The 14,793-nt window shown below is 41.9% G+C and overlaps 1 protein-coding gene across 2 annotated transcripts in view; it reads left to right on the forward strand.

Moving 5' to 3' along the window:
- Window positions 1-14,793, forward strand: part of DPYD (dihydropyrimidine dehydrogenase) — a 1,270,977-nt gene that overhangs the window by 1,075,460 nt on the left and 180,724 nt on the right. For both annotated transcript variants that reach the window (XM_033915764.1, XM_033915765.1), the window contains one exon: window positions 6,374-6,553. In XM_033915764.1, coding sequence (XP_033771655.1) covers window positions 6,374-6,553 — 180 coding nt within the window. The remainder of the gene's footprint in view (window positions 1-6,373; window positions 6,554-14,793) is intronic.

The raw sequence follows: 14,793 nt of genomic DNA on the forward strand, positions 1-14,793 counted from the left end.
CATGCAGTTAGTGTCTCTCCTAACCCCATCGATTCCATCTTGCTTAGCAGCCTGTGGTGTGGGACACTGTCAAAAGCTTTACTGAAGTCCAGGTACACGACGTCCAAAGACTCTCCCAAGTCCAACTTTCTTGTTACCCAGTCAAAGAAGCTGATGAGATTGGATTGGCAGGACCTACCCTTGGTGAATCCATGCTGACTGGGATCCCGAAGATTCCCTTCATTCAAGATCGTGTCCAATTTGCTTTTAATTAGTGTTTCCATGAGTTTGCACACTATTGATGTGAGACTCACCGGTCTATAATTCGCAGCCTCTGCCCTGCAACTCTTTTTATGCAGAGGAACGACATTAGCTAATTTCCAGTCCAGGGGAACTTTCCCCTTACTTAGGGAGAGATTGAATAGCTCAGCCAATGGTTTCGCCAGGACATCGCTCAATTCTCTGAGCATTCTTGGGTGCAAATTGTCTGGTCCCATGGCTTTGTTCACCTTGAGTCTTGCCAGTTCACTGTAAACTTCACCTGGTGTGAACTCAAAATTCTGAAACGGGTCTTCTGTGTTTTGTGTTGCCTTCAACTGGGGACCGTGTCCCGGTGCCTCACAGGTGAAGACTGAGCAGAAGTATTCATTCAGTAGTTCGGCTTTATCGGAATCTGCTTCCACGTAACTTCCGTCCGGTCTTCTAAGGCGTACTATCCCGCCTGTGTTCCTTTTTCTGTCACTAATATACCTGAAGAAGGATTTGTCCCCCTTTTTAATGTTTTTTGCCAGAATTTCTTCCACTCGAAGTTTTGCCTCCCTAACTGCCATTTTGACCGCTGTAGACCTGGTCCTATATTCTACTTTTGCCTCTCTTTTCTCCGTGCGCTTGTAGGAGAGAAACGCTTTTTTCTTCTCCTTAATGAGGTGCGAGATCTCCGCGGTGAACCATTGGGGTTTATTGTTTCTTTGTCGTTTATTTACTGATTTTATGAAGCGGCTAGTTGCTTCATGTATGGTTGATTTCAGTGTTAACCACTTAGCTTCTACATCATCGGTCTCCGCTTGGTCCTGCAGCGTCTGATGGATGAAATCTCCCATGCGTGCGAAGTCTGTGCCCCGGAAATTGAGTACCTTTGTTTTCGTGTTTGATCTAGGGAAGCCTTTCCTAAGGTTGAACCATACTATATTGTGGTCGCTGGAGGCTAGCGTATCTCCTACTGAGACCTCTGAAACGCTTTCCCCGTTGGTGAGTACCAGGTCGAGGATCGCCTGGGCCCTAGTGGGCTCCGTTACCATTTGTTTGAGACGTGCTCCCTTTATGGAGGTTAAGAGCCTCCTGCTACCGCTGGTTGTCGCTGAAAATGAGTTCCAGTCTGCATCAGGCATATTGAAGTCCCCTAGCAGTACAGCTTCTCCTCGTAGAGTGATATTCTCTATGTCTTCAATTAATTCTGCGTCCATGTCTTCCAGTTGTCTTGGGGGTCTGTAAACCACACCTAGATACAGGCATTTTTCTCTGCCTCTTGCCAGGTTTACCCAGAGGGACTCCCCGGTGTACTTGACATCTGTGATCCTGGTGGTTTTGATGTCCTCTTTAATGTATAGAGCTACCCCCCCTCCTAACCTGCCCTCTCTGTCCTGACGAAGTAGATCATTATTATGCAAAATGAATAAGACAGATTGTGTTATTCTTGGAACGATAACGTGAGCTGTGATCTAGCATTATCTATCCTTTCCAGGAACATTTGGCTGCTAACACATGATTTGATGCTTCCGGGAAGCCATAAAGGGATCCCCAATCAGAACCCACCACTACAACCCAATCCCCATTTTAGAAAGACCCTATGCCACCCCCAATTCCCTCTGGTAGCTCCTGGGGTATCCTTGTTGCTATTAGAGAAACAGGAGTGAATTGGTACCCTGATTCAAAATTGCACCCAAATGTCCCTAGCAATAGTCTTGCTGTATTACCAGCATGGTTCTAGCTATGGAGATCAATCCTTCTTCATCATTAACTACCATGGAGACCCCAGTTGAGGTCTGAGGGAATCATAGATACTAACGATTAATGACTGGTGCAATACATTTTGCTTCTGTAAAATAACTCATTTTATATTCTAAATAAATCATCTTACCACAGCTTTATACCAGTTCTGTGGCTGGTGAAAGAGATTGCACCTTAAATATAGAATCCAAAGACTCAAAAAAAATGGAAGAAAATATCTGGATGTTCAGAAAACTTCTGGTGCAAAACTTTATTCATATGAGGAAAGACTAAAAAGGTTAGGGCTCTTCAGCTTGAAAAAGAGACGGCTGAGGGGAGATATGATTGAAGTCTACAAAATCCTGAGTGGAGTAGAACAGGTACAAGTGGATCAATTTTTCATTCCATCAAAAATTACAAAGACTAGGGGGATACTCAATGAAGTTACAAGGAAATACTTTTAAAACCAATAGGAAATATTTTTTCACTCAGAAAATAGTTAAGCTCTGGAACGTATTGATGGAGGTTGTGGTAAGAGTTGATAGTGTTGCAGGTTTTAAGAAAGGTTTGGACAATTTCCTAGAGGAAAAGTCCGTAGTCTGTTATTGAGAAAGACATGGGGGGGGGAGCCACTGCTTGCCCCCTGGATCGGTAACATTGAATGTTGCTACACTTGAATTTTGGCCAGGTACTAGGGACCTGGATTGGCCACCATGAGAATGGGCTACTGGGCTTGATGGACCATTGGTCTGACCCAGTAAGGTTATTCTTATGTTCTTATTAGTCTCAGAAAGTCATATAACAACAACGGAAAATTCTTGGATGCAAAATGTCTGACGTCAGCTCATTTCACTATGATCATTTACTTCTGCTAAGAACAGTTGTTTTCTATAGCTGCATTCTCTACAAAAAAAAGTTCTGGTTCCTGAAATTGTGTCATTCATACATAGTGGCTGTTATAGGGGAAAGCACCCTTCAGGGATTCAAGAAACAGTTGGATAAGTTCCTGCTGGAACAGAACATACGCAGGTAAGGCTAGACTCAAATAGGGCACTGGTCTTTGACCTAGGGGCCGCCGTGTGAGCAGACTGCTGGGCACAATGGACCACTGGTCTGACCCAGCAGCGGCAAATCTTATGTTCTTATACTTAATCTCAGGTTACATACAATCAGACCCCTGAGGAAGGCAAAGCTCTGCCGAAACACAGCCTGTGTAGGGTCTGACTTTCACGACAAACCCTGTGAGTATTAAACATATGGTGAAATTACTGTACAACTTTGACATAGACTTTTTGTATCCAAGAATTTTCCGTTGTTATTATTTGACTTTCTGAGCCTAATAAAGTTTTGCACCAGAAGTCTCCTGAACATCCAGATCTTTGGTTCTACTTTTTGTGTCTTTGGATCCACTGTTTTTGTTGTGGAACATCGGTCTTTCCTTCCAGGTTTTGTGTTTGACCTAAAATATAACCACAAAAAAACAGGGAGGAATGGAGGAAAGTATAGTCCAAAAATTTAAAAATATCACTCCAAAATAAAAGCACCACACAAGCCAAGAAAGCTAGCTTATTACTTAAGCGAAAGAAAAGCCTCAGACAAACGGAGAGGTGTACCCACACTCTTCCACCAAAGCATCATAGGCAAAAAATTTGAACCAAAGACAAAAACGTGTCTATTTTTAAGGTCAAAAAATTTTAAAATATCACTCCAAAACAAAAGCACCACACAAGCCAAGAAAGCTAGCTTATTACTTATTATTACCCACACTCTTCCACCAAAGCATCATAGGCAAAAAACTTTTGCACAAGTTTAAAGTTAGCAGGTGGGAGCAAAAAATAGCCAAGAATGATTAATGGTAAAAACCACTGAAGACAAACAGGCCAGGCCAACGATCATTTTGTGGCTGGTAACCACTGCTTCAGGGCCTTAGCATCAAATCCAGGCAGCAACGATCGTCGGCCTGACCTGTTTGTGTTCAGTGGTTTTTACCATTAATCATTCTTGGCTATTTTTTGCTCCCACCTGCTAACTTTAAACTTGTGCAAAAGTTTTTTGCCTATGATGCTTTGGTGGAAGAATGTGGGAATAATAAGTAATAAGCTAGCTTTCTTGGCTTGTGTGGTGCTTTTGTTTTGGAGTGATATTTTTAAAATTTTTTGACCTTAAAAATAGACACATTTTTGTCTTTGGTTCAAATTTTTTTATAGAATTCTAGCAAGTAGGTGCCTACTTTGTTTAGCCTCCAAATAAGTGCATCCTTGGCACCTAAATATAAGCACTCCCTTATAGAATTACCCTCCAAGTCTTCACTAATTTTTTTAAGACACATTAGTGAAATGAATGCATTGTAAAAAAAAAAAAAATGGATAGGGTTAGGATTCTTTGCTCACATGTTTAAAGACAATAGACTATTTTCAGTCCAATTCTTTATATGTGAGGTTGCAAACCATTGAACCCTTGAGGAAGGCGTGGTCACTGAAACTCGGACCGTGTAGGGTCCTGTTGGATTTTTATCACAGTATTTTTTATCATTGTACTTTTTAAATTGAATTTTCATGGTTTTAAATGTCAGTGTTTAATAAATTATCTCCAGAACATCTGTATCCACAGTTTTTGTTTTTGTTTTCATTGGTAGACATAAAAGTTGCCATATTGGGACAGACTGAAGGTCTATTAAGCTCAGTATCATTTTTCCAACAGTGGCCAACCCAGGTCACAAGTACCTGGCGATCCTAGAGAGCAAACAAGATTTTATGCTATTTATCCTAGGAATAAGCTATAGATTTCCCCAAACCCAAGTGGCATGTGAGTTCCTACTGTCATCTATTTTGTAGACGGTGAGGTCTTGCGTCCTAACCACACACTAATTTGTTAGTTCATGGCAATAGCTGCGCTAACCAATTAGCATAAAAGTCCATGCTCTGCCCTAAAAAATTATCCCCCCCTTTACAAAACCACAAAAGTATTTTATAGCATAGGCCGGCGCATTGAATGCTCTGCGCTGCTCCCAATGCTCATAGAACTAAGAACATACAAGAACATAAGAACTGCCATCTCCGGATCAGACCTTCGGTCTATCAAGTCCGGTGATCCGCACACAAGGAGGCCCAGCCAGGTGTACACCTGGCATAATTTTAGTCACCCATATCCCTCTATGCCTCTTGTAAGGAGATGTGCATCTAGTTTGCTTTTAAATCCTAGAACGGTGGATTCTGCAATAACCTCCTCTGGGAGAACATTCCAGGTGTCCACCACTTGTTGCGTGAAGCCTCCCAAAATCAGACTTTTTCTGAGAGACAAAAGTTAAAGTCAAAAGGTAATTTTTGAAAGGTTGTTTTTGGAATTGGGGGGGGGGAGATATTTTGTATAGAATTTTGAATTAGTTGAATTCCTCCTTTTAGAAGCAATTTGATATTACAGCAAATGACAGAATTTTATCACAAGAAATGAGGGGAAAAACCCCCCTGCCTAACAGAACTAAGAATATAAATACATTTGAGATCTCAAATGGAGTTTAAATCAATGCACTGTCACAATTACATAGCAGATGAAAGAGCTTGCTGTCTCAATTGCCAGGAAACTACTCAGAAATTCTCACTTTGATTTTATTTGATAACAAGGTACATTATTGCTTAAATGTAATGTGCAGAGACATCATAGTTTTGATACTGCAATGCTATAAGAAATAGAAATGAATATAATAACAGTGGGGCTCTCCTACTAAAAGCGGTAAAGTTTTCCATTTAACCATGCAGTAAGGGACCAATTCTGGAAATGGTGCCTACAATGGCCAGCACCTCCCAAAATGGCGCCGTCCATGTGTCAATCACACTTAGGTGTCGTTACCAGAGTCACAGCTTATGTCAAACTTAGGCGCCATTAATGTAGGCCAGGGTTTTAAAGGCCTATGTTACTGGCATCTACGTTTGACTGAGAATCACACTTATGGTGCCTAAGGACATTTCTGGTCATAACCACACCTATTTTGACCTTAGGCGCTCTTAGGCATCATGACCTAACTGCGATTCTGACACCTATCAAAGTAGGTGCTTGCTGGCTTGAGGACAGAGCTTGCAGGAACGGGGCAGGGACAGGAAAAGAACTCGCCAGGACGGGGAAAATGAGTTTCTGTGGGGACGGGTAAAAATTTGTCCCCATGTCATCCTCTAATGTGAAAATTGGTGAAGCATACAGTCAGTGTCATGGTCCAAGGTAGGAAGATATATGGTGACTCTCCTTCAGCCCTTCTGAACTCAAAATGACCCCAAATTAAAAAGTTAGTGAAGACCACTGAGTCATAGCGTACGTGGTACAAACAAATTGCAAACAGCCCCTTAGTGACCTTTCCCTAAATGTCTTAAAATTATGGTAAGACTTACATTTCAATTTCCATTCATTGTAATTATAGGTTTGTAGTGCAATACAGAACCAAAGCTTCTCAGTGATTGAGGATTACTGCACAGGTCTTAAGGCACTGCTCTATCTGAAAAGTATACAAGAACTCCAGGACTGGGATGGACAGAGTCCTCCAACCATGCGCCATCAGAAAGGAAAGCTTGTACCCAAAATTGCAGATATCATTGGAAAGGTAAGTGTTTTGGTTTTTTTAAAAAAAATTATTTATAACTTTTCATTATTACATACCAAGTAAAACACTTATATAGAAAGTGAGGTAGTAGGAATACAACTTCATAAAGTGTAAAACACATTACACCTTAATACAATTATAAAAGAAATAAGAAAACTATTTTTATAAACTAACTCACTCAAGTCCTCAACTTGTGATTCCAAGATTACACATAGGCGAAAAGATAAAGGGGAAAATATAACAGTATAGCAAGATAAGCTACAGATAGTACTGAGGTAGGAGCAGCTTCATTAACTATTGAGCACTTGATTTTCCTTCATCCAGTCGGGACATTGCCAAAAAAGCACTTAATTGTTGAGGTTCAAAGAAAACGTATTTAACTGAGCGGTGGCAAATAATACACTTGCAAGGATGTCTTAAGTAAAATGTTGCCCCAGTGAAGTGACCTCTGGTCTTAAAAGAAGAAATTCTCTACGACGCTTTTGAGTTTCTCTTGAAAGATCAGGAAACATTTGAATTTTGCATCCAAGAAACTCTTTCTGTTTGTTTTTAAAGAAAAGCCTCAACAACCGCATTTTATCAATTGAAAGAGCTACTGTTATTATCATCGTAGATGGTGTAGCAATATCTCGATCTGATGTTTCCAAAATTTCTGATACATTTAATGATGCTTGATCAGTCATTTTTTTTCTGTGTTTGACTCCCTTCTTTATTAGGCAAATAATACACTTGGGAAAAAGGTGGCAAATTTTCCTCTGGAACTTGGAGAATTTCAACCAGGTATCTCCTAAGCATTTCCCTAGGAGTTACCATTGCTAATCTTGGAAAATTAAGTAATCTCAAATTATTGTTCCATGCATTATTCTCAAGTGATTCTAACTTCTTCCTAAGACTCACATTAACTAGGGAGTGTTGGACTTGTTTAGTAAATGATAAATCCTGGTCAAGCTTTTGAACTAAGGATTTTGAAACAGTCAGGTCCTCTTTTAAAGCCTTAAGCTCCTTAGTATGTTGAATCAATTTAGCTTCAACATATTGGAAATTGGAAATTGTAAAGTTTGTAATTAAGTCCCATAAAGACTCCAGAGTCACTTGTGCTGGCTTATCCAAAATTACAAGTTTTTGCTGAGTGTAGAAATGCTCACCCTCAGAGGAATCGGGTTCTTGCCTTTGCTCCAGTTGGATACCTTCACCTCCCGTTGCTAAATCTACCCCGGTTTCTTCAGCAGAGACACCCTGAACCAGGGGTTCTGCCTCCGAGTTCTCCGATGGTGAACTTCTTGCCTCAGGAAAAAGTTCCTCCCCCATCTCCGGGGTTTCTTCTTCCCCTGGAGAACTAGTGACTCGGGGTTGCGGGGGTGGGGCTCTTACGTCGGGGCTCAGCGTGGTATCCGGCCCAGGAGAAACGACTCTGGTCTCGCCGTATCCAGGCGCTCTCAGCGGGCTACCCTCCGACGTCGCGACTGCTGCTCCCTGCATCCGCCGCAACATCTTGTCTATGGTGCCAAAGGTCGGCACTTCGGGGTGCCGCAAGGCGTTAGCGGCACTCCTGCCTCTCCTCTTTGGCATCGATAGAGGTAAAGCGCACAGGCCTTCAATAATAAAGGAAAAATTCTCTGAGTGGAGCGGCTCAGAAGTGTTCCTCTCAGCACTTCTGTATCGCGGCCATTTTGGAATCCGGAAAGGTAAGTGTTATATTCAGAGATGTATCAATTTATGTACATTGATCGACTATTGGAAGAGATTAGCTACAATATTGTAATTGGTGACAATTACCAACAGAGGGAAGATATTTTGGTTACTGGAAAAGTACTGGGCAAGGGTAATTTTATAACAGAGTACCAGATTTAGGAGGGCAAGCATTCAGCTAAATAGGTGCTATTTTGTAAAGACAAGTAGGTGCAACTTATACAAGAAGGAACCTTTGGCAAATACTAGAATAATTGGCAGAAATTGCAACTACCATGTAGGCACATATAATTATATCTGCCCTGGAGGAGGTATAAATTGCAAGAGGACTTTGTGAGACTGGGCATCAAAATGGCAGATGATGTTTAATGTGAGCAAGTGCAAAGTGATGCATATGGAAAAATGGAAACCAAACTATAGCTATGTGATGCAGGGTTCCATGTTAGGAGTCACTGCCCAGGAAAAGGATCTAGGTGTCATCGTTGAGGATATGATGAAACCCCTAGTTCAGTGTGCTGTGGCAGCTAAGAAAGCAAATAAAATGTTAGGAATTATCAGGAAAGGAATGGAAAAAAGTTGAGAATGTTATAATGCCTTTGTATTGTCCTATGGTGCGGCTGCACCTTGACTACTGTCGCTGACTTTCTAAAAAGATATAGCAGAATTAGAAAAGGTAAATAGAAAGGCAATGAAAATGAAAAATGGATGAGACGACTTCCCTATGATGAAAGGCTAAAGTGGCTAGAGATTTTCAGCCTTTTGAAGAGATGGCTCAGGGAAGATATGATAGAGGTCTATAAAATACTGAGTGGAGTGGAACAGGTCAATTTGTCACTTGTTTACTCTTTCCAAAATACTAGGACTAGGGGCCATGTGATGAAGCTACTAAGTAGTAGATTTAAAATAAACCAAAGAAAATATTTCTTCACTCAGTGTGTAATTATTTAAACTCTAGAATTTGTTTCTGGAGAATATGGTGAAAGCGGTTAGCTTAGCAGGGTTTAAAAAAGATTTGGCTAATGTAACTCTTCCTCTCTCTGGTTACTCTGTCCTAAATTTTCTCTTCATTTTGTCTTTTCCTTTCACTGGAGTTCCTTTCTACCCTAACCCTTGTTAACCGTGTTGAGCTTTGCGAATGTAGAGATGATGCAGTATACAAACCCAAGGTTTAGTTTAGTTTAGTTTAGTTTCCTAAAAGAGAAGCCTATATGGTATTATTAAGATAGCTTGGGAAATCCACTGCTTATTCACAAGATAAGCAGCATATATCTGTTTTTCTCCTTGGAATTAGAGAATTACATGATAATTGATACAACAGTAATTTTGCAATTACCGATGTATTTACTATGGTAATGGGGAGGACCTAGACCACCTTGCCCGGGAAATCGCTGCCATGGTAATACTGCTGCAATAGGGACATAGAGCAGCCCTTGCCAAATCTAATTTTTGGCATCTCTGGTGGTCTAGTGACCTCTTTGGGGGCAGAAAAGAGCCCAATTCTTTCCTGCCCCTGCTGCCGCTATAGCTTCCACTGCTGCTGCTCCAAACAGTTTCAAGATGGCTTCTGAGACGTTCTGCGGCAGTCTCGTGAGACTTCACAAAGTCGGTAGCTATAGTGGCCATAGGGTCAGAAATGGTTGAGTTCTTTCCTGCCTCCAAACAAACCCCTAGACCATTAAGGATGTTAAGGTAGGGCATAGAGAGGGGCCGTATAGCAAGGGGTAGAGAGGGAGGGATGGATAGATGATAGAGCAGGAAAGCAGGAAGGGAGGGAGGGCTAGATGAATGCCATTTTTATTTATTTGGTTAGTTTTATATCCTATCCTCCCAACGAGCTCAGAACAGGGTACAAGGTTAAAATACATAACGCATAGACAAAGAGGTTAAAATTTACATATATATAGGATAGATTGATTTTCTTAGGTTGACACATACAGTCAAATTTAGCATACCATTTGGTCATCTTAAGTTAACAAATGGTTTTATCATTTCAAGTGCACCTACATAGAACCTTATCATCTTAAGCTCACATACACAGAGAGGATTTAGTTCAGTATACATTAAGTATACATTTATCGTTTAAAAGGTTTTTTTCAACATCAGTTTTTTAGCAACTATGGGCCGGATTCTATATAAGATGCCTGGTATCAGCAGCCACCTAAGTGGCTTTTGAGAATCACACACGGGCGTCCTATACAGAATCACATCTGTCCTGATGGACAGATGCCTAACCTCATGTAATCTAACCCCGCCTAACCACCCTAATTCTCTAACTGGTGTCTATGTCACAGGTGCCGGTGTTGCCACTGAGCTGATTGTGGCAAGAGAATCTCCCTGCTGCATTCAGCTCATTGGCAGCCATAGTGACAGGAAACCCCCAACCCCCTCAAAGATGGGACGCAGGAAGGATGCCCACTCCCTCCTGCCAGCCCTCCTGCAGCATCTGCCGGAAGGAGGAGTGCCCAATATCTCCTTTCAGAACCCCCCAAGCAACCCCCAGCAGGAGGAGTATTCAATTCCTCCTGCAGGAACCCTCCCCCGAAATACCCCTCACCCAACCACGAGGGGCAGGAGGGTTGCCCACTCCCTCCTGCCAGAACACCTATCAAAAACACCCCCTATCTAACCATAATAGGCAGGAGAGATGCCCACTCCCTCCTGCCAAAACACCCCCAAAACACCCCCACCCAAATGTGATAAGCATTACGGATGCACACTTCCTCCTGCCAGAACACTCCCTACCCAACCATGATAGGCAGGAGGAATGCCCACTCCCTCCTGCCAGAGCACTCCCCCCCAAACACCCCCACCTGGTGACCAACTGACCCCCCACCCACCCACTGACCACCCCTCTACCCGCCTCCCCCTCACCCACCTTGCAATTCCTTAAAGGGGAGACATCCCCCCAACTCCCCCTCCTCATACCTTGTAAGCAGAAGGTCCGGCTGGAGGAATGCATACAGCCGGCATAAGAGGGACCTTAGGCACTTGGGCCAACAGGAGTCTTAGGCCTTCTTCCCAGTGCATTCTGGGATGCACTGGGAGGGGCCAAAGATTCCAATTGGCCAGATTTCTAAACCCCTCCCATGGGGGGAATTGGCAGGTGGTTTCCCCTTTAGAGGGATCGCCGAGTGGGTAGACGGGTTCGGTTGGTCAGTCGTCGAATGAGAGGATGTTTTGGGGGGTGTTCTGGCAGGAGGGAGTGGGCATCCTTCCTGCCGCCCGACTTCGCACGAAGGGGGTTGAGTTCCTTGCCACGGTTGCTCAGCTGATCATGGCAATAAGAATTCTTTGTCACGATCAACATATCGGCCGTGTCTATTTGAAATGTAGACTAGCCTTTTCTTGGCCTACATTTCAGGTGCCTATTGCGGTATTAGGAACACACGTAGGGTAGCCTAAGCTCACCCAAGGCCATTTCTGGGTGAAACCACACCCACATCTAGCCTTGGGCGAGCTTAAGTGTCCCTAAACGTCTCCCTCAACCGTAACAGACGCCTACGATGTAGACGGTCTGCCTCAGTGTTTTGTTTTGTTTTATATGCAACCTGATTCGCTGGTTTGACAGTGGTAAGACACCTACCTGCACCTACAATCGGGATGTTGTTTATAGAATATGCCCCTATATATAGAATTCAATCCTTTCTATCTACAGCCTTATTATACCAAATGATTTCATCATAAATTGGCAACATAGGAAAACTTTAACATCTATTGGTCAAAAAGTATAAGTCCCAAGTCTAAACTGAACTTGTTTTCTTTATCACACTTCTCATGTTATCAGTAAATTTCTCATACCACAGAATCACACAAAGCGTAGTCACAACTAGCCAACTCCATTATTGTTGTTGCAGCCTTCTGAATCACAGCAATTCAACTCAGATAGTCCATAACAAAATGTGTCACTTATCTGCATGCTGCACAGCTAGCGTTGGGACTTCACACTCAAAGTATAAACCTCTTCAAACAAGCCAAGGCCACCCACTTAAATCTGGCAGATTTGAGGTTGCAAATTGTATACATACTGTAGGTAAATTAGAATGTCACAGTTTACAGCTTTAATTTTATGTCCTTCCTTCCTCTAATGATACATCAGTTATAGGTGCCCCCTGGCCCTATTGGTCCAGTGGTTTCTACTTTTACCCAATTAATATTATATAACATTGATGTATATCCCCCCCCCCAAAAAAAAAAAAAACCCCAAAAAAACCATCAAATCACACAGAAAGGTGATTTAACTTGGAATAATTTGATTTATATACTATATCCATTTTCTAGGATATACATAATATAACACAACATAATAGCAAATTTATAGACCGCATAACCCTTAGTTCAATGTGGTTAACAAAAGATTAGGCTATGGGAAAATACAGGAATAATGTGATATGCAGAGATTTAGTTAACCAAGAATTTTGAAAAAAGAAAAATCTTCAAAAGTTTTCTGTAATGTTCATAAGATGTAAATCTAATCAATAATGGAGGGAAATCTTTGTCATAAGAAGCAGCTTGATAGGAAAGATGATGCCCATGATGTTTCTTTCATTTACAACCCCTTAGCTGAAGGGAACGTAAATAGGGCATGAGATTTCTACTCCTTTCATGTGTCACGATAACGAATCTATCAACAAGATATAATGGGGCAAAGCGACTTTATACTATAAGCATCCCAACTTAAAGATCACCCGGGCCTCCATCGGGAGCCAAAGCAGCTTACAATAATAAGGGGTCACGATAGCGATTCTCCCTTGGCAAATACATCGAAGCCCATTCAGTTACTATAGGCTTTGGTGCATTTGCTGAAGGATAATTGCTATTGGGGCTTTGTAAAAGGAGTTCTAAGTGGCTCACAAATAAAACAATCAATATAAAATTGATAAAAATAAAAATCAATCAACACTTAAAACTGTTACACAAAATTAAATATAATAAGACGAGGAACTAATCTATATGTAAATGAGCTCTCTATAAATGTGTACTTGCAGATTTTATACAGTACGCAAATATAGCACAACTCTACCCCAATGTTAACCAAATGTTGGTCTCATATTTCCACCTTTTCCTTCCTTACAGCCCTTCTGACTGCCTATCTCTGATATTTTATTAGTATTTCAAAAGGTTAAAACTAAAAATAAGACTCTGCTTTAAATCACCTGCAAAAGAATACATGTATCTCCTCAACAGGGATTTTTTAAAATTTAATTCTTTATTTTTACATTTTAACTTTTTGACAAACAAATAATCAAAAAGAAAGAAATAATACAATGCCAGTTTAACAATCATTCTCAAGAGGCAAATTCTTATTTCCCAAGAAGTAATTCTCCTATGAGATTTTAATGTTTATTTTTTTTTTCAGACAGTATCGTCAAGTCATATCTTTTATTAAAGACTTTCTTAGGATTGTCCAATGCTTAAGGGTCCTAGTGTTTTCTATTTCAGCTACCTCTCTGTAAGTCATCGATAGAAAGTTCACCAAATGGCCTTTGCACTTAAGAGAAGACACCTCAGCATTTGGTATGTTAGTGACACCCATATATCCTGCATACTCTGAGGTTATTGGTTCAATGAGAAATCTGTTGTTGATTTTTTTTTTTTTCATTCTCTTTTTATCTGTTCTGCAGTTGTGCTTGTATTGCTGCTCATGCAGCATGAACTTTTTCCCTGGAGCAGTGTGTTATTTGTTTTTACTGAGAAAAAGAGAAAGGCAAGTGATCAGAGGAAATGTGGGCTTTGATTAGACACACAGAGGAGGGGAAATGTCTCTTTGATTGTCTGGATGGTGAATTATAAAGAGGAAAGTAGAGATCTGGGTCACTCATAACTTAATGGAAAAGTTCATTTTGCATACTGAAGAGCTTCAGGTTGGCTAAGAGACTTGTAGGTGCAGGCAGGGCCGGATTAACCAATAGTCCCAGTAGGCATGTGCTTCCTGTTTCCGCTTGGGCGCGTCAGAGGGAATCTTTGGGCAAGAAGCACCACTTGCAAAATTACAGTTCCCATTACCTTTCTTACCCGCATTGCTTGCTTGTCATACTTTCTGTTGATGGGGGGGGGGGGGTCTGTCACTGATCGGTCCGTCTATGGGGGGGCCCATGTTGCCGATAGATGCTTGGGGTGGGGGTGGGGTGTTGCTGTTCTAAAAAAAAAAAAAAAATCGGCGTGAAAGGTGAGTGGTGAGATGGGCCTGGGGTGGAGGGAGAGAGAGAAGGGGGCAAGGCAGAGCAGGGCAGATGATGGATGTGGGAAGAAAGGGGCAGGGCAGGACAGATGATGGAAGTGGGCAGAAGGGAGACAGAAGGGAACAGGACATATGATGGATGTGGGAAGAAAGGGGCAGGGCAGGACAGATGATGGAAGTGGGGAGAGGGGAGACAGAAGGGAGCAGGGCAGATGATGGATGTGGGAATAAAGGGGCAGGGCAGGACAGATGATGGAAGTGGGGAGAACTTGTGCCCAGCCCTCACCTCCTCACCACTGCTACTGCTTTCTCACATGCTGGATGGAGGGAAGAAGATAGTTAGTGAGATCACTAGTGGAGGGGTGAAGGAAAG

Source organism: Geotrypetes seraphini, chromosome 12 (assembly GCF_902459505.1).
Source record: "Geotrypetes seraphini chromosome 12, aGeoSer1.1, whole genome shotgun sequence".
NCBI classification, from domain to species: domain Eukaryota; kingdom Metazoa; phylum Chordata; class Amphibia; order Gymnophiona; family Dermophiidae; genus Geotrypetes; species Geotrypetes seraphini.